The sequence below is a fragment of the Muntiacus reevesi genome, chromosome 14 (assembly GCF_963930625.1).
Source record: "Muntiacus reevesi chromosome 14, mMunRee1.1, whole genome shotgun sequence".
NCBI lineage: Eukaryota > Metazoa > Chordata > Mammalia > Artiodactyla > Cervidae > Muntiacus > Muntiacus reevesi.
In genome coordinates this window covers 31526884-31550982 of record NC_089262.1, presented here as the reverse complement: position 1 = coordinate 31550982, position 24099 = coordinate 31526884, and the positions used below count along the sequence as shown (strand labels likewise).

General features: G+C 40.5%; 1 protein-coding gene across 3 annotated transcripts in view; it reads left to right on the top strand.

The window, feature by feature from the left end:
- Positions 1 to 24099, top strand: part of NADK2 (NAD kinase 2, mitochondrial) — a 47295-nt gene continuing 23196 nt past the window's right edge. For 2 of the 3 annotated variants that reach the window (XM_065905510.1, XM_065905509.1), the window contains exons 1-6: positions 1 to 404; positions 12990 to 13078; positions 13967 to 14055; positions 14923 to 15004; positions 20802 to 20885; positions 22508 to 22644. In XM_065905510.1, coding sequence (XP_065761582.1) covers positions 105 to 404; positions 12990 to 13078; positions 13967 to 14055; positions 14923 to 15004; positions 20802 to 20885; positions 22508 to 22644 — 781 coding nt within the window. In that variant the 5' untranslated portion in view covers positions 1 to 104. Of the gene's footprint in view, positions 405 to 10212; positions 10321 to 12989; positions 13079 to 13966; positions 14056 to 14922; positions 15005 to 20801; positions 20886 to 22507; positions 22645 to 24099 lie in introns of those variants that run through there. The other variant, XM_065905511.1, reaches the window with a different exon arrangement.

The following is a 24099-nucleotide window of genomic DNA, read 5'->3' as shown; positions in this document are numbered from 1 at the left end:
TTAACCTCTGCCAGCCTGGCGGGAACCCGGAGGCCGGAGCGGCGCGGACGGCACGCAGTGCTGCCGGCGGGGAGCCGAGGCCTGCAGCCGCTGCCTGGCCGACGATGACTTGTTACCGAGGCTTCCTGCTGGGCAGCTGTCGTCGCGTGGCTGGGGGCCGGGCAGCGGCGCTCAGGGGGCCGGGCGCGGGAGGCCCCGCCGCGCGGCCGTGGCTTGGCGGTGAAGGCGGCGGCCGGCGGCACCTGGGGCACGGGCAGCCGCGCGAGCTGGCGGGCTGTGGTAGCCGCCCCGACGGCGGCTTCCGCCCGTCGCGGGTGGTGGTGGTGGCCAAAACCACCCGGTACGAGTTCGAGCAGCAGCGATACCGTTACGCGGAGCTCTCGGAGGAGGACCTGAAGCAGCTGGTGGGTCCCGGCGGCCCCCGCCCTTGTGTCTCGGCCCGGCCCTGGGCCGCGACTTTGGGGGGCCGGCCGCGCCCCCTCGGGCGAGACCTCTCGGGACAACCCTTCTTCCCGGGGCATCCTAGATGCCAGGCCTGCCCTACAGGCTACCCTCCATTCCCTCCGGCTTCGCTCGAAGGCTTCCCTCTCCAGCGTGCGTGCGTGTGTGTGTTTAGAGAAGGGGGGCGGGGGGACAGGTTCACTGTTAGTGCGAAGACCCCCGCCCCCAAGTCGGGGGCGTCTGGAGGAACCTTGGGTGGGAGAAGGACTCCCACTGTGGGAGAGGTTTGGGGATTCATTTGCGCCCTCGCCACCCACACCCCCTTTAAACAACCCGGAGCGAGGTAGGTCCGAAGCTTGGATGCTCTGGGACTCTCTCCCCAGGCCGCCCCGGGGGCAAAGGGGGCCCTTGGGTGCCGCTGCGGGCAGCGGAAAAGAGGCTCTGGTACCGCGGACACACCCCCTTTTACTGGGCACGACTGCCAGGCCTGGGGCACTCCGGACAGCCAGTCGGTTTCAACCTTTTCTGTGCTGGAACGTGGTCCTCAGACAAGGTTCTAGGAGTTTGCTTTAAAAGCTCACGTGTCTCCGGTGCTAGGAAGAGCAAGGGAGAAATTTGACTTTGAATGTATGTTATTAAATAGAAACGTCCAAACGAAGGCAGGTAAATAACAGCGCCTATGTCTATAGTGTAGTAATGCCTCCACAGCAGACAGTGTTTGGTATAGATGTTTATTAATATCTCTGCAAAGTATATAAATACACCTAAGGTGGTGAATATTACCTACTTTCACTCTTATTTTTGAAGCGTTTGATCCCATGCCCACACCCACTTTAGGAAAAGGAGAATGTTTCAGGATGAACATATATCCGGAAAAATCTCTGTTGGAAATCTCTTAATTGTTGACACCACCCCAAAAGACTTTGGAATTAATTGCCTATATCCATAATCCTGTAGCATTCTGTACCAGAATAGACACTCTGGTCCTGAACTTGTGGTTGACAATCATCAGCAATTTTTTGGTAATGTTTTGTGGTTATCAAAACGAAGGGCTTCCCTGGTGGCTCAGTTGGTCAAGAATCCTGCTGCAATGCAGGAGACCCAGGTTCCTTCCCTGGGTGAAGAAGAAACCCTGGAGAAGGAAAATGGCAATCTGCTCCAGAAAGTGAAAGTGTTAGTTGGTCAGGCCTGTTGGACTCCTTTGCTACCCCATAGATTGTAGCCCCAGCTGTAAGTACTGACTATTTTCAATATTTAGCTTCATTGTTTAATGAGTTAATTGAGGAGGGCCTCTGTATTCATCTGATGGCAATGCTAGGTGTACATTTCTCTCCTTAAAGTGTTTGAAAGTAGCAGTTTATAGAAAACATTTGCATCATTTAAAGAGTAGATCAAACAGTTTGAGCAGGAGGTTGGAGTTTGTGTTAAAGGAATGAAGCTGAGGGTGAGGCAGGGAATAAAAAGGTGAGTGGTAAGTGTTTCTGATTTGGGAAAGAGGTGGTGCCCTTTGGGTCCTGCTCCTAATTCTGCAGATCTTTTATACTTTTTAGAAGCTGTCAAGTGCTGTATATGCATAAATATGTTCTTCATAACAATTTTATGGAAGCCTCCCACAACAGTTAAAAACAGTACACTTGGTTGGCATGATCAGTGTGTGGGATTGGGGATCAGGAGCCTGGAGCCAGGCCCAGGTCCTGTGTGGTCAGATTCCTCTGCTGCTTTTTAACTTCTCTGGGGCTCCTTGGTGACAGTGGTACTTTTGGTGAGGCGCTGTCAGTTTTCAGGATGCGTCTACCTAGTTCACTGTGTGAAATACTAGGATTGGACTAGAGAGCCTCCAAGGCCCTTTCTGATATTTTAAGACTCTGAATAACCTGTATAAGGCCTCACGATGTGAGTGGAATTAGAATTAGAATTAGATTAATTCTTGGGTCTCTGAACTAGATTACCACTAATCAAAACTTTTTAAAATGTAAGGCAAATCAGGTCTTTCAAAATCGACCTACCTGGTACACCCACTTTGAGTATCTGAAGAGAAATCTGTAATGGGTAAATATTTGCCTATTGCTGGAGTATGCTGTCTGGAATAAGAACCCTTTTGAAGTAACACTTCTGGACTGTGGAACAGAATTTTGAAATAGCTGCTGTCGCTGTCATTTCAACTAAGTTTTATTGGATTTGTCTGTACCTGATGTGAGGTATTTATATTAAGGCCAGTATTCAGAATGAAGGGCTTTGCAGGTGACTGAGTGGTAAAGAATCCTCCTGCCAAGCAAGAGACATGGATTTGAACCCTGGGTCGAGAAGATGCCCTGGAGAAGGAAACGGCAACCCGCTCAAGTATCCTTGCCTGAGAAATCTCATGGACAGGAGCCTGGCAGGCTACAGTCTGTGGGCTCACAAAGAATTGGGACTTAGCAACTAAACCACAACACATTTGGAATGGAACAGTATTAGGTGGAGCCCGTACCAGAGTTCAGGGACAGGCCAAACAATACTGGACTGTGTGAAATTGTTCTAAAATGGGATTCTGTGGTAGGAATGATATGGTTAATATTGTTTGCTGTTTTGCTGGGGTAAAAGATACTGAGGGATATGAATCATGTGAATTGGGTAGAAAAGAAAGTCACCAAGTGCTTCTATGAGTGTCCTGGCACCGTGGCTGGCTGTGTCTCTGGAGTCTTGGTAACCTGAAGTTTTATAGCAGATGGTTCTCTTTTGTGGTGGTGGTGTTGATTGTTCTGTGGCAAAATCGATCTCTATTAGGGTATTTGTTAAAATGAAAATGAAAGATGAGGGATAGAGTGCAAGTATAATTTCATACCCTGAAGCTTCATTGTTCTCTAACCTTGTGGAAACATAAACAATTAAAGGAAATATTTCTTAGTTGATAAAGCATAAACACACTGGGTGAAAGTTTGACTTTTCATTGCTCGTTCATATTGGTTTTACTTTGGTTTATTTTCAGTTCTTGCATTTCCTTTCCCCCTAACTGATAAGTGACTTTTCTTGTGAATAAATTTATAGTCAGTGATTTTACCTTTACTGGCTCAAAACTTTGCAAGGACTAATTAAACTATTTTATTACACTTGCCTCATAAGTGATGTAGCTGTCAGTGGATGTGGAGCTTATATTAACAGGGTTGATGCCACTCACAAACTAAACCTTTGGATGAATCGAAACTGATTGGAAAGGATTTTGCCATCGTAAACACACCTATTGGCCAAAGAGAATGTTTTATTTCAGAGTATTTTAATACATGCCAAATAACAAATGAACCATTTCCACCTTTCTCTGGCTCCGCTCCAAGTCATACAACCCCAGAATCAACTTCTTTTAATCGTTTCCATTTTTAATTTCTTTTAAAATTAGTGTCCTACTGGGATAGCATTATTTCATTTAGTAGTCCCTCTGTCACTGGCTTAAGTTTTTCCTAGTTACTGCCTTAGCAGATTTGGGAGATGCAGCGCCTTGGATTTTGTTCTTACTCTGAAAACAGTGGTGTAACTTGTAGTTCTTGGGCAGATAACGTTTCTGCCACATGTGCAGTGAGTGTAGTGTATGCACCAGGAGTATTTATCAAATGAATGAACACAATCTGGAGTCATGCCAGAGCCTTCCAACGGAACCTCACTCCTTTCACATCTTCCAGACACAGGAACCTGAGTAGTCTATCCAAAGTGAACATCTGGCCACTTTCTCCCTCTGCTTAGAACTCCTCAAAAGCTCCCTGTAACCTATAGAGACACCCAGGGAATTTGTTAGAATGCAGGTACCGGAACCTTTCTTTCGTCCCCTCAAATGTAAAGATTCAGTTTGTGGAGAACTCCCAGACTCGGGGCTCTGAACCATACCCTTAAGACTGCTGATGCTTAAGAGATTCACATTTTTAACAAGCTCTCCAGGTTTGCAGTTGGTCCCCAGATCACACTTTGAGAAACGTTATTGTAGGTTATTATCCTTCGTGTGCTAAAAACAAGGTCCTGACTTGGGTCCACCTCTTAAGCTTCATTTCTCATCAGTTCTTGTCTAGAACTTCATTTTCCATTGATTTCAAATTGCTTTAGTTTCCATTAGATGTTGTGCTTATTTAATTAATTTCTTTATGTATCAGTAACACATTAAAATGGTTCAAAATATAAGAGATGCAGAAGAGTATACAGTGCAAACTCTCTTATTGTCAATGGACACTCAGTTTTTGTCCCTGAAAGTAACCAATGTTAATTTCTTGTGTTTCCTTTCAAAAATAATCTATACATACAAACCCCACAGAGTGAAATGTTTTTTCTTTATCCCATCTCCCTTTATTCAATGCTAACATATTATTTAAGTTATTCTGCCCCTTCTTCCTTTTAGTATGTACATAGTACTTATTGTGTGCAAATGCCTTAGTTTTTTAAAATATACTATGTAATGAATAATAATAATTTGTGTTAATGAATCAAGCTCTAAATACTTAAAAGTGAAATTGCTCAGTGAGAAAAATTTGAAATTTTAATAGGTATTGCCAAATTGCTTCCCTTAGAGGCACTTTCACCAGCAATATATGAAGGTACTTATTTTTTCATAAACAGCTTAGCACATTTTGGGGTTTTTGTGAGCCTGTAGGTGAAAATGGTATTTCAGGGTAGTTTGATTTGCGTTCACCAGTGTCTTTACCTTTGTAGCCCCCTTTGCTTTGAATCCTCCTTCATCCTTCAGCCCAGGGATCCCTAACCCCACCACCCAACTCCACCCTCCCCCACCCGCCTGGCCCAGGACCTCTGCTGGCTCCTGGTCTGGTAGGAACCCTGCCCCACAGTGGGAGGTGAGTAGCAGGCGAATGAGAGGAGCTTGGTCTGTATTTCCAGCCCTCCCTATTGCTCTCATTACTGACTAGTCTCTGCCTCCTGCTCAAAGAACTTGATACATGTAACGTGCTTGAATCATTCTGAAACCATCACGCCCTGCCCTCATCTGTGGAAAAATTGTCTTCTGCGAAATGTTCTTGATGCCAAAAAGGTTGGGGACCGCTGTTCTTGCCGTAGGGTGAGGTTTACACATCCCTCCCACAGGGAGCCATCCTTGACAACCGTGCTGGGCCCTGCTCCGGCCGTCAAGGTTGGGTTAGGTATCCTAGGCGTTCTTCACTGTGTTTTCATAATGCATATCCTTCTGAGTTTTCCTCTTTAGCATATGATCTGTGGTTATTTTTTCCTCTGGAGTTGAGGTCAAGAACTGTATTTTATTCCTCATCCTCTCTGCCTTTCCATCTCTGCTAAATAAAGGTAGGGAAATGTTTTTGAATTAAGAACATTTTTTTTTTTTCTTTTTTAGTTCTTTTTACCCTGAGTCTGCCAGTCCAGAGTGTTATTTCCAGTGTCAGTTTTAAGAAAGATGTTAATTGCTGAAAACTTAAGGTAGAGATTACTGATGTGAGTTCCCTGAAAGAGGCTTCATGGTTAAATATGTTTGAGAACCATAAGGCTAAACAGACAATGCTTTTATTTGACCATGAAATTTTGGGTGGAGGCAGAAAATGTTTTTAGTTCTGTGGAACACAACTTGGAAAATAGAGGCTTACGATATATTCCAATAAGTACTTGCAGTTAAATAAGAGACTCATAAAGGTGTAAAAGGATTGAACATCACAGTAGCTGAAATTCCATTAACAGAATTATTGGTCAATATGCTTTAGAGCCCTGGTTTTCAACCTGCCCTGTATATTAGGCTTACCTAGGGAAGCCTATAGCCAGCCATGAAATTGTAAATAACTTAATTTCTTCTTTTTCACTATGATCACTTTTTCTATATTTTTATTTATATGACTTAAACTTTGAGTATAGAAAGGTATTTATTGATGCACATTAATAACTTCTCAACCAATAAAGTATAAGTTGACTGTGTTTTAGCCTTTTTTTGTCTTTAAAAACTTACATAGGTAATATATTCTTTACAATGTATCTTTTTTTAGAAATTTGCTTTTCTTATTCACTATTGGTTATAAATTCTATGTTGATATATGTTAATTCATTTTAATTGCTGTATATAGTATTCCATTATTTGAACAATTAGGTTGTTTTGAGTTTTTCCACTATTTAAAAAAATGCTTCAAATAAAAATACAAATAATTTTTCCATAAGCATTGAATGGCTCCCTGCTTCCAATGTTCTCATCAGCACTTGGTAGATTTTAACATTTTTGCCAATGCGATGAGGGTGAAAATTGTTATCTTGTAAGCTACTTAAATATTGAAGAATAAGGAAGAATTTATATGTGAAGGGAAGGGAACAGTACTAGCAAGACATCAGGGAAGGTCATCTTTTGCCAGTAAAAAAACCTCAAACTTAGTGACTAATTCACAGTCAGAAAAATCTCGTGTCATGATGTACTCATATTTGATACAGAAGATAACATGAAGCAGTTTACTCTTGTTACATGCAGTATAGTTTATTTTTTCTTGACTATTGATTCTGACTGTGACCACTAGATTGATGTGGCACCCTAGGGGCGATTTGAAAATCACTGCTCAAGAAGGAGCATTATTGATGCTGAACAGGTAAGTGGGCTTCAAGTGAAAGTGAAAGTCGCTCCGTCCGTGTCTGACTGTGACCAGGTCCGTGGAATTCTTGGCGACCAACCGTGGAATTCTTCAGGCCAGAATACTGGAGTGGGTAGCTGTTCCCTTCTCCAGGGGGGCTTCCCTACCCAGGGATGGAACGCAGGTCTCCCACATTGCAGGCAGATTCTTCACCAGCTGAGCCACAAGGGAAGCCCAAGAGGGCTTTATAAAGTTGTTAGATGCCATGGTTTTAGCTCATAGTGGGTTCTCCCACATTGCAGGCAGATTCTTCACCAGCTGAGCCACAAGGGAAGCCCAAGAGGGCTTTATAAAGTTGTTAGATGCCATGGTTTTAGCTCATAGTGGTTTTCCATCTTTTAACAGCAGAACACAACCGTTGCTCAGCCCTGCTGTCTTCCCCACAGGAGTGGGGGGATGGCTCAGTTTTTCTGAGATGTCACTCTTCTGGGCCTAGTATGAAAGCAGGCTTCTGGTGGGAGTGGTTAGATGATGAGGGGAGTAGGAAGTATTTTTAAGGAAGAAACTCTTTAGAAACTCAAGATGCAAGCTATTACAAGAGACCAGATAAGAGTTGATGTTGCCCAGAACTCAAGCAGTGGCAGCATGAATGTAAAGGACAGATTGGAGAAGGAGGTCACAGGTATAATTACTGGACTTTACCACTGGCTGGCTGTGGAGACTTGGGAGAATTAAAGCTGACACCCGGGATTTACTCTGTTGACTAGGTAAATGGAAGTATTATTAACTATTATATGGGATTCAGAAAAGCAAATTAGGAGGAATATACAATCAGATTTAGATGGTTTTGGGGAGAAGTACTTGATCTACTAGGTGGATATAAAGGTAGACATTTAAAAATTGGAGCCTGTAACTCAAGAAACAGGCTTGAGCTAGCAGTTAACTTCTTAGGTGCTGGTGTATACTGGGTAGATCAAGTCCCTGGAGTGGGGAGATAATGAAAGTGAAATGGAAACAGATAAGAATGCCAAAGATGGAACCTGGTGCCATCCCATTGTATAAGGGAGTAGGTAACAGAATTAATGGCACCCCACTCCAGTACTCTTGCCTGGAAAATCCCATGGACAGAGGAGCCTGGTGGGCTGCAGTCCATGGGGTTGCGAAGAGTCAGACACGACTGAGAGACTTCACTCTCACTTTTCACTTTCCTGCATTGGAGAAGGCAATGGCACCCCACTCCAGTGTTCTTGCCTGGAGAATCCCAGGGACGGGGGAGCCTGGTGGGCTGCCGTCTCTGGGGTCACACAGAGTTGGACACGACTGAAGTGACTTAGCAACAGAATTAAGGAGAATGCAGAAGCAGGAATAGAGCAATGAGGAAAATAAAGGTGAGAGCCTAAGATAAAGAGTAAATGGAATAGAAAGAATTGAAGATAAATACTAAATATAGCTGAAGAAATAGAGTTTCCCGTGGCTGGCTTGATCTGGCTTGGATAAATAGTTTACTTTCTCTAGCTGTTAGTTAGGTGCCACTAATCCTTTTAAGGCAGTTTTGAATGGTACTTGGTGTACCATTTAGTTAAGTGTATTCTAAGAGTGCTTAAATTATGCCTAGTGAATTTACGTACCAGCTGTCATTCTCACAAGTTTGTGCATTTCTTACATGTTAAATTTGAAAAGACATATTTCCTTCCCTTACTGGAGTACAAAATAGTAAACACAACTTAAAATTTTAATTCAGTTTTGGTCAAGTAAAGATGTCTGTGATACTTTAATGGAAGTGTTTGGGTCGTTTAGAAAAAAAAGTGACTCTGACATCTGACCCTAAGGTGTGGTTAATTTCTGTCCTTTCAGAATCCTTCCCCCTGCCCCCATTTCATGTTGTGTTGTGTTTTGTTTTAACCTCAGAGCATGTGGGGAGAAGTGTTGTTGGCTTCGGAAGATTTTATAGGGGAAGTTCTGTTGTTTATGTTAAGTGTGTCTGCTGTAGAACTTTTAAGTTCACACCGGTTTTTCCATTTTAGTGGATAATCTTTAAAAACATTTTTGTTAATGCTGATGAGAACTAACAAGCTTTTGGAGACAAAAAGGAAAAAATATTAAGAACTTTGTCACTAATACTGATACCTTAAGTGTAGCATTGCAGAGTTGAGAATGTAATTTCTTTAGTTTCTTAATTTTAAACCATTTTACAAAGAATTCCTGGGTTCCTGTTTTTGTCTGACTGAAGTATGTTTTTAAATCTTTGAAGTGTTGTTATTTTCCAAGTGGGTAGCTAGAAATTCTTACTATCCTTTGAGTATTAAATAAAATTGTTTTTTAATATAAGAGCAAGTTGAGTAGTGATATAAGACTTTCTAATTGATGCTTTTTATTAGTGACTTTTAAAAATGCCTTATCTCTTAGTTGCCTAGTTAGCCACTCTATGTTAGTACAACTTAGTAGGCCAACCAGCTACATTGTTTATGAAAATAATTAATGAAAGAACTTGTATTCCCTAAATAAATGTATCAAGCATGAGTTATTAAAGAATTACAGTAATTCACCAGAAGAAATTCTACTCTTGAGATGTAACTTTTACACAGCATCATGTAAGTTTAAGGTGTACAGCATAATGCTTTGACATTTATACGTCATGAAATGATTATCACAATAAGTTTAGTAAACATCTATCATCTCATATAGATATAAAATTAAAGAAATAGAAATTTTTTTTTCTTGTGATGAGACCTCAGGATTTACTCTCTTTATTATATATATTTAATAGCTTTTATATATAACATACTGCAGTGTTAATTATAATTATCATGTTGTACATTCTCTAATATTTATCTTAAAACTGGGAGTTTGTGCCTTTTAACTGCTTTCATCCAACTCTCCCTTCCTTCTAGTAACCACAAATCTTATCTCTTTTTCTATGAGTGAGTTTGTTTTTGAAGTAAAATTGACCCTGTGTGTGTTCTTGTTATAGAACATAGTGATTGGTGTTTCTGACATTTCAGAATGATCACCACATAATCATTTCATACTTGTGAGTCATTTATTTTGCAACTGTTGTCCCAGAGGTCTCTTAAACTGTCCTTATTTCTTTTTATTCTTTTTTTTACTTTTTCTGTTCATCTTCAGTGATTTCCACTACTATATCTTTCATCTCGCTGATGCATCCCTTTATATCATCTAATGTAATGTCGAGTCCTTCTTGTGTATTTTTCATTTCAGTTATTGTTCTTCATCTCTGTTTGGTCATCTTTATATTTTCGAAGTGAAAGCATTAGTCACTCAGTCGTGTCCAACTCTCTGCGACCCCATGACCATCAGGCTCCTCTGTCCATGGAATTCTCCAGGCAAGAATACTGGAGTGAGTAGCCATTCCATTCTCCAAGGGATCTTCCAGACCCAGGGACTGAACCTGGGTCTCCTGCTTTGCAGGCAAAGTCTTTAATGTCTGAGCCACCAGGGAAGCCCCTTATATTTTCTAACTCTTTTTCTAAAACCTTTTAACTTCTCACTCTTCTCATTTAATCTCCAGAGTTCTTTGATCATTACCTTGAACTCTTTATCAGGTTTAGATTTCCTGTCTCCATTTCAGTTAATTCTTCTGCGATTTTTATCTTGTTCACTTATTTGGAACGTATTCCTCCCTGCTCCATTATTCCTGATTTCGTGGTTTTTTTTTCTGTGTGTTTGGTAACCTGGTTATGTTTTCTAGCCTTGGAGAAGCAGCCTTTTTTAGGAGATGTCCTTTGCATGTCAGCAACTTACATGCTGGTCACCAGACTTGCATGCTCTAGGGATGCCTCCTGTGTGGGCTGCATGGGCCCTCCTGTGCGAGCTGGCTACTGTGGGGCGTCTGGTTGGTTGTCAGGCCCCACCTGGTGTGCTGGCTGCTGTGGGGTGTGGTTGGGTCATGAGGCTGCTGGCTGTTTGGGCCTGGGATCCCTTGACCTGGTGCTGGCCCACTCGTGGGTGGAGCTGAGTTCTGGAATAGGTGGTTGCATGTAGGGGTTCCATATCTAGTATTGGCCTGCTGATGGGCAGAGCTGGCTCTTGACATGACAGGCTGTGGGTTCGGGGATGTCGCCAAGCTGATGTCAGCTTGATGGTGGGTGGGGCCAGATCCTGGCAGCTGGTTGAGAGCAGAAGCTGCCCTAGAGCTGCTGTTGGCCCACTGATGGGTGGGGCTGGGGTCAGCAGGACCCCAGGCTGGTGCCTGCCCTCTGGTGGGACAGCTGGGTCCTGGGCTTAGCACCGTCCCACTGGTGGGCAGAGGCAGTCCTGGAGTCTCTGGTTGTAGGGCCCTAGAGGTCCTGGAGTTGGGGTCAGCCCACTGGTAGCTGACTGCAGGTGGGGTCAGCTGGGGTCCAGGCCCAGGGGGCCCTGGACTGGTGCCTCCCCACTCTCCAGTGAGTGAAGCCGGCCCCCAGGCTGTTACAGGTCCACTGATGGGCAGAGCCGGGTCCTGGGGATCCGGGGCCTACTGTGAGCGTGCTGGTGTGTGGGCTGGGTCTTGGGCTCTCTGGTGGACAGGGGTAGGTCCGGGGTTATCTATGGACTCAGGGGGTCTTTAGGTGGCAGGCCTGTGGGTTCACATCCCAGCAGTAATAAGCTAGAGAGAGGATTCCACAATGGTGTTTGCCAGCGCCAGCATGCCCGTGGTGGATCAGGCTTCCCACAGTGGCCGTCACCAGCGTCCTGTGTCATGGTGAGCGCTAGCTGCCTCCTGCCTCCTCAGGAACGTCTCCGAGATCAGCAGATGGGTCTGACCCAGGATTTTTTCAAATGGCTGCTTCTGTGCTGGGTCCTGGAGTGTGTGGAGTTTTGTGTGTGCTCTTTATTTCCCACAGCCCTGGTTCTCCTAAAAGTAAGTCCTGCTGGCCTTCACAGCCGGATGTTCGGGGACTCGTCTTCCCAGTGCAGGGCCTCTGGGCTGGGGAGTCAGTGATGGGCTCTGGCCCCTTGCTCCTTGGGAAGCAGCTCTGCATTGTAAATTATTCCTTCCCCCCTTTTGGGGCTTGTCCACCCAGGGGTGTGGGCCTTAACTGTGCTGCATCTCATACCTCTTACCTGTCTTGCTGTGACTTCCTCTTATATCCTTAATTATAGGAGATCTTTTCTGCTGGTCTTCTGTTTTGTTTGTTTTTCTTTAATAGTTTCTCTGTAAGTAGTTGTAATTTTGTTGTTCCCCCAAATAACATGCTTTTAGACTCTAGCATTCACTCTAGTGAACTTATTTCCTACTTGATGATTAAATGAATGTTTCTAAACTTCCCTCTCAACATTTTACTTTGTGGATGATTTAGAAAACATATATATTTTAGAAGAGTATTAGTGGTAAGATAGTGACTTTCTAAAGTATTCTAAACAACTAGCAAAAACAATTATTGAAGACTTTTATGCATTGGAGAAGGAAATGGCAACCCACTCCAGTGTTCTTGCCTGGAGAATCCCAGGGATGGGGTCACACAGAGTCGGACACGACTGAAGTGACTTAGCAGCAGCAGCATATGTCCTTATATCTAGAAGTTATCCACTCTCAAGTAGCCAGCAAGCCCTTTGTTTGGATTGTGTAAATTCCAGATAGAGTTCAGAAATTGGAATACAAGAGAGCTACAAGTCCAAGTAGAACAGAGGTCATTGGATGACCTTTAGATGACTGCCTTCTAAAATAATAGTTCATCTTTGGTCTTCAGTAGCCAAATTCAGTATGTTAAAAAATCCACTTGGAAAAAAAAAGACACTGAGGCTGTAAAACATGCAGTTTTGAAATGCTATTGACTACATTCAGAATTCAGCATATACTAATTCAGGAAACTTAATGCTGTATTTGGTATTAAAACCACGTTATGATTTTCTGGAACCAGATTTTCTAATCAAGTTTATACTTGTGGGTTTCACAGATAGCCATTAAAATGTATGTTCAAAAAAACCCCAAAACAACCCAGTCTGTCTTATATAGGGCTTTTTAAAGAAATACAATATGTAAAACATAGTGTGTAATAAGGCAAAATTTGTTTTATTTTGATATAGCTCGCACTGAAAGGCTCTAGCTACAGTGGACTGCTTGAGCGGCATCATATTCACACCAAAAATGTAGAGCACATTCTCGATAGTTTACGGTAAGTCTGTGGGATCAGGTGTTAAGTGGGCTTCTGTATTGCGGACTTTCAATTTTTTAATTTTTACTAGCAGCTAATACTTGGATTTTTTAGGAGAGACGGCCATTATAGAATCATTTTAAGAAAATTATGTTGTGGCTAATGGACCTGGTATTATTTTTTAAGGAAATTTTTATTTTACTCTGAAAATTTCAGATTATCAGTTGTTATTTGGTCTGCCCAAGAAGTGCCTTTTCTACACAGTTAATTTTGTACACAGCAGGCTTCAACTGTAGCATAATGTTTTATTTCTTAAACAGAATAGTGGATTATATAGGTGTTCATTTATAATAGTTTTTGAATGTCTAAAAATTATGACTATAGAAACTTCCGTTAATTAAAGGCTAAATGAGTCAGTGAATAAGTTTGTGTGTATACAAGAGAATCAATGTGAGGACACACAAATTAGGAAGTGTTTTAGTCACTGTTTTTATCTGGCAGTCAATATTTGTTGAATTTAAAATAATAGCTATTCGCTCTTATTTAAAAAAAAATGTCTCTCAAAGTGTTAGTCTTTTGGACCATTTTGTATTAATGAATTTTAGTGTCAGGACGAGTAGAGAAAATAAAAGGAAATTCTAATTAATATTGCTATTCATCAAGGGCTTGAAAAGATTTTAAAGCACATTAGAGATTTGGGATAGTTTATTCATATGCTTCCTATAGTTAATGGTTGATTGGTTGTTGTGGTTAAATGAAAATGAAGCTGACCTTCCAAAGCTACACATAAATTTGTTTGTAAAGCAAATTTGTTTATTTTACATCTCTGTTGTAATAATCTGCCTCTCAAAAAAAATACTCCTTTATGTTGGTGGACATTTTATATACCCTTTGCTTTTTTTATCTTAGGAATGAGGGAATTGAGGTTCGTCTGGTAAAGAGGAGAGACTATGATGAGGAAACTGTTCGATGGGCAGATGCTGTCGTAGCTGCGGGAGGTAATAGTCTTGCAGAGGCGAAGGTGTTGGCATACGGAAGTGCCCTTTAATAGTCATGTTTCCAAATAATCCTGTGAGCTGGCTGTATGAAGCTTTCAGAGTCCTACCGTAAGACACAGTTTTGGATTTTTAGGATCAGGTTTTAAAAGATGTGCTTTATACAACATTTTACTTTTTTATTGGATGATGTTACTGTGAGGTTCTGTGCGTGTGTGTTTCTGTGTGTATATTTAAGGTGTTCATTTAACTTTAAATATGATTCATAAGATTGTTTATAATTGTATTTTAGTTTAGTTATGCCAGTCTTTAAAAAAAAGTTGAGTTTAAGAGTTTAATGAGATTAGATCCCATCCCTCTTTGGTCCCAGTATACATATACTTGTTTTTCTCCTGACCTGTATTGTTAAGTTGGTGACCATTCTTTATAAACCTTTACGGGTTTGTTTTTGGTAGGGAGAAAAATGCAAAGCTGGACACTTTGTATGTATTCTCATTAAAATAATATGTGAATTTGGACTGATGGTATGAGAGAGGGAGAGGATTAGTTAAAAGAAGTGATAGGGTTAGAATCGTGGGGCTACTATTGGCATCTAATGGGTAGAGGCCAGGGATACTGCCCATCACCCTACAGGCTCAGGACAACCCCAAAGCAGAAAAATTACCTGGCCTAAAGTGTCACTCTTGCCACTGTTGAGAATTCTGAATTAGAGTTGGAGAGAGAATACTAAGGAATAGTGGGTAGAAAGGATGTGGAGGAGACTGGCAACCAACAGGATGGGGTGGGGTGTGATCGCTGAAAGACTAATGTCCACAGTGTTGTCAGTCAGACTTGTTACAAAACCAGTGGTTAATGCTTTATGTCCTTTAGGGGATGGCACGATGCTTTTGGCAGCAAGTAAAGTCTTGGACAGACTTAAACCAGTTATTGGTGTAAACACCGACCCAGAACGGTAAGGAAAAGGAATTTTTTTAACCTGTTATGCATACAAACATTTATTCTTTGCTTTGCATAGTATCTGTTCATGATAAATCTTAAGTTTGGAAGCTCTTTATCCTCTTAGTACAGGGTGTCTGCCATGGTGCATGCTGTGTGGGTGGAAACATCACCCTTCCTGGCTATCATGAATGTTAGAACTATGGACCGGAACCATTTTGGTGATGAAATCTAGGCATGTAGAATTGATCTCTACCTTTAGCAGATTTCTCTTCTTTGTAGTTATTCTCAAAGTCTTAGCTCTCTTTTTTTAGCTTAGGCATGAGAAATCCATATGCATTGCGCTAGCACTGGTGGTAGAAAATTATGATATGGGATGGACAGGTTCTCACATCTGATTTCCCAGGTAGTTTGGGGGTAGTGTCTGTAGCTGAATATACCTGAGTCCTTGACTGAGGTCAGTACTGGTGACCTTTGGTGTTGCTGGTGATGGATGAGTTAATGATGTTGCATCTTCTACCCTTACTTAGCCTCTCATCTGCATTCCTAAGTATGCCTCCACTGATTTCCTGGGTAACGTCATTGACTTAATAAATAAATCAAACCCTGTTAGCACTTTTTTTCCCCTTTCCTCAGCTTCTCTGACATGTAACCTTATTCTGTTTCAGCCACTCACAACCATGACCATATCTGGACTTTGCAGTCATCTAGAATTTCCCCATCTCTCAAATCACTCTGACCATAGTCTCCTTCCTTAATAGCAGACCTATTTCCTCAATTCTAATAAATCTGCTCTTTGACTTTCAGTGTGTTGATCCCCTCTGTTTTTTTCCTTAATTCTCTCTTCATTTACTTTCCTGAAAAATTTCTTAAAATAGTTTCTACCATTATCTTTCTGCTCAGTCATAGATAAGTCTTTTCTATTCCTTTTCTGTACTATCTCCAGAATAACTGATTAACATCTGTCATTTTAACTAAGATTCTGGTGACTCCAGAATCTTTATATCCAACACTGATCTTGCTTCTCCCCTTACCTTATTTTAGTCTCTTCTGTCCACTGCAGCCACAGTGATTGTTTATAAAGTTTGGTGATATTAGGTAGATTCTCTGCCCAAAGTCTTACTGTGGGTCTCCATCTAACTCAGAATAAAATTAATTTTACAATGACTAGAATGACCAGTTCCTTCTCATTCTGGTTTGCTTTGGGTTTTCTCAGTTTTAGCACTGAAAGTCCTTCGTCCTGGGAAAATTGTCCGTCTCAGGCAAATGGGGATGGTTGATCACCTTCACCGTGACATTCAAGACTCTACATTATCTGACCTCTGACTATTCTGTATCCTATGTCCTGTTATTTTCCCTTTCTTCATGCTGTTGTAGCCGTACTGGCTTCCCCTGGAATGTGTCTGGTGGCAGTTAGAAGTAATGTATCTACAAATGGACTTGTCTGCTTTCCCTGCTGCCATACTTGATGAATGGAATTGTAATGGGTGCTAAAGCTGTGGTGACTCATCCTCACCCCCTCCCCTCACTCCCTTCATCATATTGATCGGGTATTTAGTGTGAAGTTTTAGGGATCCTGCCTTTGAGTCCATCTCTTGCCCTCCTCACTGTTACTAAACATAGCTCAGGCCTTTGTAGTGTGTGAGTTAAATTACTGCAGTAATCTCCATTCTTGCTCTTTCCAACTCATCCTTCACACTTTGCCTTAGTATTTTTTCTGAAGTGCAAATTTGATTGTATCCATTCCTTAGTTAAAGTCTTTCAGGGTTTCCTTTTGACCTTCAGTTCAGCTCAGTTCAGTCACTCAGTTGTGTCCGACTCTTTTCAACACCATGGACCACGGCACGCCAGGCCTCCCTGTCCATCACCAACTCCTGGAGTGCACCCAAACCCATGTCCATTGAGTCAGTGATGCCATCCAACCATCTTATCCTCTGTCATCCCCTTCTCCTCCTGCCTTCAATCTTTCCCAGCATCAGGGCCTTTTTCAGTGAGTCAGCTCTTCTCATCAGGTGGCCAAAGTATTGGAGTTTCAGCTTCAACTGAAACTTCAGTCCTTCCAGTGAACACCCAGGACTGATCTCCTTTAGGATGGACTGGTTAGATCTCCTTGCAGTCCAAGGGACTGTCAAGAGTCTTCTCCAACACCACAGTTCAAAAGCATCAATTCTTCTGCGCTCAGCTTTCTTTGTAGTCCAAAAACTCTCACATCCATACATGACCACTGCAAAAACCATAGCCTTGATTAGACAGACCTTTATTGGCAAAGTAATGTCTCTGCTTTTTAACATGCTATCTAGGTTGGTCATAACTTTCCTTCCAAGGAGTAAGCGTCTTTTAATTTCATGGATTAACCTTTCATTGACCTTCAGGATGCCTTGCAAATTCCTTAGCATAATGTATATGATGTTTCACCACCTGTTGCTTATCCGCTTTTCTAGTTTCATCTATCTTCATTTACCCACAGGCACTACACATTCTTCAGCTTAAAAAAAGGACTGATGCCTCTCTAGGAACATTCTAGAATCCTTCCTGAAGTCTATTCTTTGGGGTTTTTTAATTGTATTTTTGCCCAGTTTTATTGAGATATAATGGACATACAGCACTGTATAAGTTTAGGGTGTACAACAAAATGACTTGATGTAACATGTGTTGTGAAATCATTACCACAGTAAGTTCTTAACGTCTGTTATCTGATATAGCTAAAAATAAATAAATAAATAAAAGACGGGAAAGATTTTTTTCTCATGATGAGAACTCTTTTTTAAGAGTTCCCGTCTTTAGTAACTTTCAAGTATACCATACACCAGTGTTTACTTTAGCCAGCATGTGGTACATTGCTTCTCCAGTACTTTCTTATCTCATAAATGGAACTTTATACCTTCACTCAGTATCCCCACCCCCCAACCTGAAGCTGTTCTTAAGCACAGTGTAATGGATGAACATCCTAACGTCTTGGTTGGAGGCTCACTTGTGGGAGCTCTTGCTCTGGTGATGAGCTTTGTTGATAGCAAGATAGCAGGGCTGGAAACAGTAAGTGAGAGAGTTCTCCAGAGGTTCTTTTCATGCCTTTATTTGTGCTTTCGCCTGGAGTGCCCTTAGATCACTGACTCAATTGTGTAGTTCTTTTTAATTCAAGACTGGTTCCTGTCGTGAGCTCTGACTATGATTCCTTCTACAGAGAGCACTTATCTCTCCTTATTTTCTGCTTGATTGTTTGTCTCTTCCATCAGACTACAAATTCCTTGAGTATAGGACTAAATTTCTCTACCACTAGCATACTATTATTATACGTAATCAGTAGGCAATAAACACTTGAAAAATGAATGATTAGTTAAATGATTTTAGGGAGCAGAGCTAGGACCCTGACCTAGCTGAGCAAATATTTCCTAAGCACAAGTAACTGATATTATTGCTTCAATAATTATTTTTTAATTGCCTTTAGTGATTGTACACATGTATTTTAGAAAAACTTTGTAATGATATGTAATGTAATGATTTTTGTATCATTAAAGTAAGAGATTGTTTAGTGATCATATTTTATACAGTTTGTTGAAATATATTCTCCTTTAAAAACTGGCTTAATATTCATTAGCTCGTGAAGATTTTGAAACTGGTAAGCAGAAGGTGTTGCTTCTCTAATTTTTCAGTTCAGTTCAGTTGCTCAGTTGTGTCTGACTCTTTGTGACCCCATGAACTGCAGCACACCAGGCCTCCCTGTCCATCACCAACTCCCGGAGTTCACTCAAACTCCCGTCCATCGAGTCGGTGACACCATCCTACCTGGAATAATGTATTGGAGAAGTCTTTTGGTTTTTCTTTTTGCCCCCAGGCAGAAATGTGTAAGGCCTCTAGCTTGTTCTGTAATTCAGGTTGCCCGACTTCGAGTTCTTATAAGTGTGAGGTGTCTCACAGTCCTTAAATAAGCCCAGAAGTTAATGTTCAATTAAGTTTCTTCTTCTCTGCAGTAGTTATCAAACGCAGCATAACAAATCATCCGCAAACTGGAGGCTTAAAACAATAGTAATAATAACGTATTATCTCCCCTGGTTTCTGTGTGTCAGGAATCTGGGATCTTTAATGAGGTTATAGGCAGATGTCAGCTGGGGCTGCAGGCACCCAAAGGTTTGACTTGGGCTGCAGGATCTGCTTCTCTAAGATGTCTCATTGGTGGACTCAACTAAATTAAACAGACAATTTCAATTTTCTCTTTGGTATTTTGTACTCACTCTGCTGACCCCTGTATATAATTGCGACATTTAAATGCTTCATAATCAAAATGGGATAGACAGCATGTGATAGCCGACCTTTACGGTAGCCTCTTGTTATTTACACCTTTATGTAGTTCCCTTCCCACTTCAAGCAGGGCTGGCCCGTGGGATCAAAAGAATATGGTACAACAGTGTGTGCATTCCAAGGCCAGGTCATAAATGGTACTGTAGCTTCTGTGTTGGTCTCTTGGGTTGCTCATTCTTGAGCAAGTCAGCCAGCATGATGTGAGGATACCGAGGCCGCCCTGTGGGGAGACTCACATGGAGACAGATTTGAGGACCTTGCCAGCAGTTAGCACTAGTGAGTGAACCTCACTGAAATTGAATCCTCCGGGCCAGGCCTAGATTTTTCTCTCTTGAGTGTTTTAGACCTGCAGGTGACCTCCGTAGGTATTCTATCAAATAAATGACTGTTGATAACTTTTATATAAGGGGCTTCCCTTGTGACTCAGCTAGTAAAGAATCCACCTGCAATGCAGGTGACCTGGGTTCAATCCCTGGGTTGGGAAGATCCCCTGGAGAAGGGAAAGTTTACCCATTCCAATGTTGTGGCCTGGAGAAGTCCATGGGGTCACAAAGAGGCAGACAGGACTGAGCGACTTACACTTTCACTTTCAACTTTTATTTTCTTAGCACTGTATACTATTCTTAGCACTTAGTACTGCAGTAAATATAAAAATTTAAAAAATCTAGTCCCTAAGTTTCTTAGATAAATTTATCTCAGACAAATTGACTAGTTACAGCTTTGTAAAAGCCTTTTATGTGGCTCTTCATATTTATATTAATTTACAGTTATCATTAAGAGCTCGTTTTGCCAGGCCAACTGTCAACCTTTCCTTCAAGATTGAAGCATCACGTAAATGAGGATGATTGAACTATCTGGACACCTTTCCTCATGTTAGGGTGTCTGTCATAGCCTCTCATCTTCCTGTATCAGCCTATAGGCAGTTTAACAGTTTGTAATTTGCAATTAAAAAAAAAAATACTCTGTCCTTCATGAAAGCTGTTAACTCCTTGAGGTTAGATTAGATTAAGCTATGAGTTCTCTTTTAGTAAGAGATTATCTTAAAAGATATTTATAAGGGGTTTATGGTTCAAAAAACTTTCACATAAATAGTTTGATTCCTCAGAATAACCTTTTGAGATTTGGTGGTTTTATGGCCCTTTTAGAGATGAAGAAGCTGATGCTAAAGTGACTTGCCCAAAGTGAGTAGTTAAGTAATATAGATGTTAAGATGCAAACATCACTATGCCATTAGATAATTTTGCAGGGATATCAATCAGTGGCAAATTTGCTGTTAGTTTTACTGTAATGTGGAAACTTAAGTTGTATTATGGCGTTAAACCTGGGTATAAACTACTGTTTCTATTTTTTTTTTTTTGTTCCTGTTAAAAATATAAATAATAAGTGGCAAAAATAAATTATAGGGTAGAAATTGAAAAAAATTCATGTCTGATTTTTGTAGTTTAATGATACCTTTTGAATTGAGTACTTTTATTTTTCTTCTTCCCTTTATACCACCCAAATCCCTTTAAAATAAGGTCTGAGGGTCATTTATGTCTTCCTGTTCGATATACGCATTCCTTCCCAGAAGCCTTACAGAAGTTCTATCGTGGTGAGTTCAGGTAGGAAGTTCTTACTATTGCTCTATAATTATCTTGTTAAGATAATTTTATTATTATATGATTATTTTATTAATGTGTGCCATTAAAAATGCTGTTAAACAGAACACATTAGATAATATTTGGATTAGTCCATAGTTGTAGTCATAAAAAATAATTCAAATAATACATAAAAAATAATATGTTAGCTGAGTCACAAGCACATCTAACTTGGCTTCTCCCAGCCCTATTGGAACTATATGGAGAAACCTTCCAAATGCCACTTGGCCCGTAATGTAATTGTAAGTAGACGTTTTTCTCCTTCAGTGAGACAGAGGCCATGTCTCTGCTTTAACCTTACATGTTTTTAGCAGTTTGGTAAAAAGACTGTTGGTGAAAACTAAATGTTCAAGTTCTCTGAGATTTTGTATTTTTCATCCTCACCTTCTCCCATCCAGAGTGTCTGAGGGTTGTATTTATTCTAACTATGCTGAGATTCCTGGTATCTCTGTCTTACATGTTAAGTATTTCCTAACCTATGGAGATTTTTAAAAAAATATTCCTTTCACTTAATTTGTTTAGTAGTCAGACTGCCCTGAAAAGAGAAGGGTAGAGGGAAGAGTTAAGATAAGGTAGACCAAGTAATTAGAGAGAGCTAAGTTGGACTACTTTTTTCGCTGACTTAGCCTAGATTTTATAGTTTGAGAAAACGCTTTCTCTAGGTGTTTGTGAAATTGTATTAAATCTTCTTGACTTCTGAAATCTTTTTTTTAGTAGTGATTCCAGTTTCTGCTCATCTCAGAAGTTTAGTACCTTTACAGATGACTAATATACTTTTAAGTAGGGGTATATTTTTGTGTACTTATCTAGTAGAATCTGTCCCATTGGCCTTTTTTTTTTCTTTTTTTTTTAGCCTCTTTGTATTTTTCAGTGGGTTTTGTCATACATTGATATGAATCAGTGATAGAGTTACATGTATTCCCCATCCCGGTCCCCCATCCCACCTCCCTCTCCACCTGATTCCTCTTGGTCTTCCCAGCCCACCAGGCCCGAGCACTTGACTCATGCATCCCACCTGGGCTGGTGGCCCATTGGCCTTTTGCTATGTCAGTTTTTTATTTTAAAATTAATTAAACTTTTTTATTCCTTTTTTATTTTCCCCACTAAAAAGTCATTGAAATTTTAGGTGTAATCTTAAGTGTTATAGTGTTTGTTATTGAACTCTAATTGTAAAAAAACAGAAAAACATTATTACAGAATTTTAAGGAAGGGATTTTTATGTAATCTGACTACCTTAACATAATGATGTTTTAATTTCAGAATGTTTTCTTTTTTGTATATATTATACTTTTTGATAAGTAAAACACAACTACATTGGCTCTGTATATGGGATTTAATGGATACTTGATAAATAATTTGACTTTAATTCATGTTATTTGAGGGGTCTTATAGATACAGTAGATATTGCCATTTAAATCTTTTTTTGAGCAGGAATCAGTGGTGGGTTTTAGGTATTTCTGGTGTAATTAGTTTATGGGATAACTAGTTTTTTAATACAAATTTTTTTAATTTGGAGAAATTATAATGTCTAATCCTTTGTTTAACTTACTGTATTTTAATATAACTTGCTTTTTCTTCACTCTAAGGTGGTTGTGGAGGCAGCGAATTAGGTTATATCTTGAAGGGACTGGCATCAACCCTGTTCCTGTGGACCTCCATGAACAGCAGCTGAGTTTGAATCAGCATAGTAGAGCCTTCAACATTGAAAGACTTAATGATGAAAGTAGGTGGATTGGGAATCAAGTGTGTTTGGGGCAATATGTAATTTACAGTTCCTTTGATCTCTAATTTCTAGAAGTAATCATTTATAATTAACTTATTTGGGGATTTCAGTGCCACTGACTACATTTAAGGAAGTACAATGAACTGCTTGAGTTGTAAAATTTTTGTGATTAGATTCTGAAATAAGAAATATAGCATATTTCCATAACAGTTTTTTTCTTATTGAAAAAAATTTGAGGGTGAGTTTGAAAACTCATTGATAAGGGAAGGACTATAAAATGTCTGAGACGGTACTTGATATTTAAGGAAAGAGTCTTGGTCTTAATCTTTGAAATGTCAAAAAGGAAAAAGAAAGTGGTTGACACTTGTAAAAGAATGAAACTAGAACACTTTCTAACACCATACACAAAAGTAAACTCAAAATGGATTAAAGATCTAAATGTAAGACCAGAAACTATAAAACTCCTAGAGGAGAACATAGGCAAAACACTCTCTGACATAAATCGCAGCAGGATCCTCTATGACCCACCTCCCAGAATATTGGAAATAAAAGCAAAAATAAACAAATGGGACCTAATGAAACTTAAAAGCTTTTGCACAACAAAGGAAACTATAAGCAAGGTGAAAAGACAGCCCTCAGATTGGGAGAAAATAATAGCAAACGAAGCAACAGACAAAGGATTAATCAAAAATATACAAGCAACTCCTGAAGCTCAATTCCAGAAAAATAAATGACCCAATCAAAAAATGGGCCAAAGAACTAAACAAACATTCCTCCAAAGAAGACATACAGATGGCTAACAAACACATGAAAAGATGCTCAACATCACTCATTATCAGAGAAATGCAAATCAAAACCACAATGAGGTACCATTACACGCCAGTCAGAATGGCTGCTATCCAAAAGTCTGCAAGCAATAAACACTGGAGAGGGTGTGGAGAAAAGGGAACCCTCTTACTCTGTTGGTGGGAATGCAAACTAGTACAGCCACTATGGAGAACAGTGTGGAGATTCCTTTAAAAACTGGAAATAGAACTACCATATGACCCAGCAATCCCACTTCTGGGCATACACACCGAGGAAACCAGATCTGAAAGAGACACGTGCACCCCAATGTTCATCGCAGCACTGTTTATAATAGCCAGGACATGGAAGCAACCTAGATGCCCATCAGCAGACGAATGGATAAGGAAGCTGTGGTACATATACACCATGGAATATTACTCAGCCGTTAAAAAGAATTCATTTGAATCAGTTCTAATGAGATGGATGAAACTGGAGCCCATTATACAGAGTGAAGTAAGCCAGAAAGATAAAGACCATTACAGCATACTAACACATATATATGGAATTTAGAAAGATGGTAACGATAACCCTATATGCAAAACAGAAAAAGAGACACAGATGTACAGAACAGATTTTTGGACTCTGTGGGAGAAGGCGAGGGTGGGATGT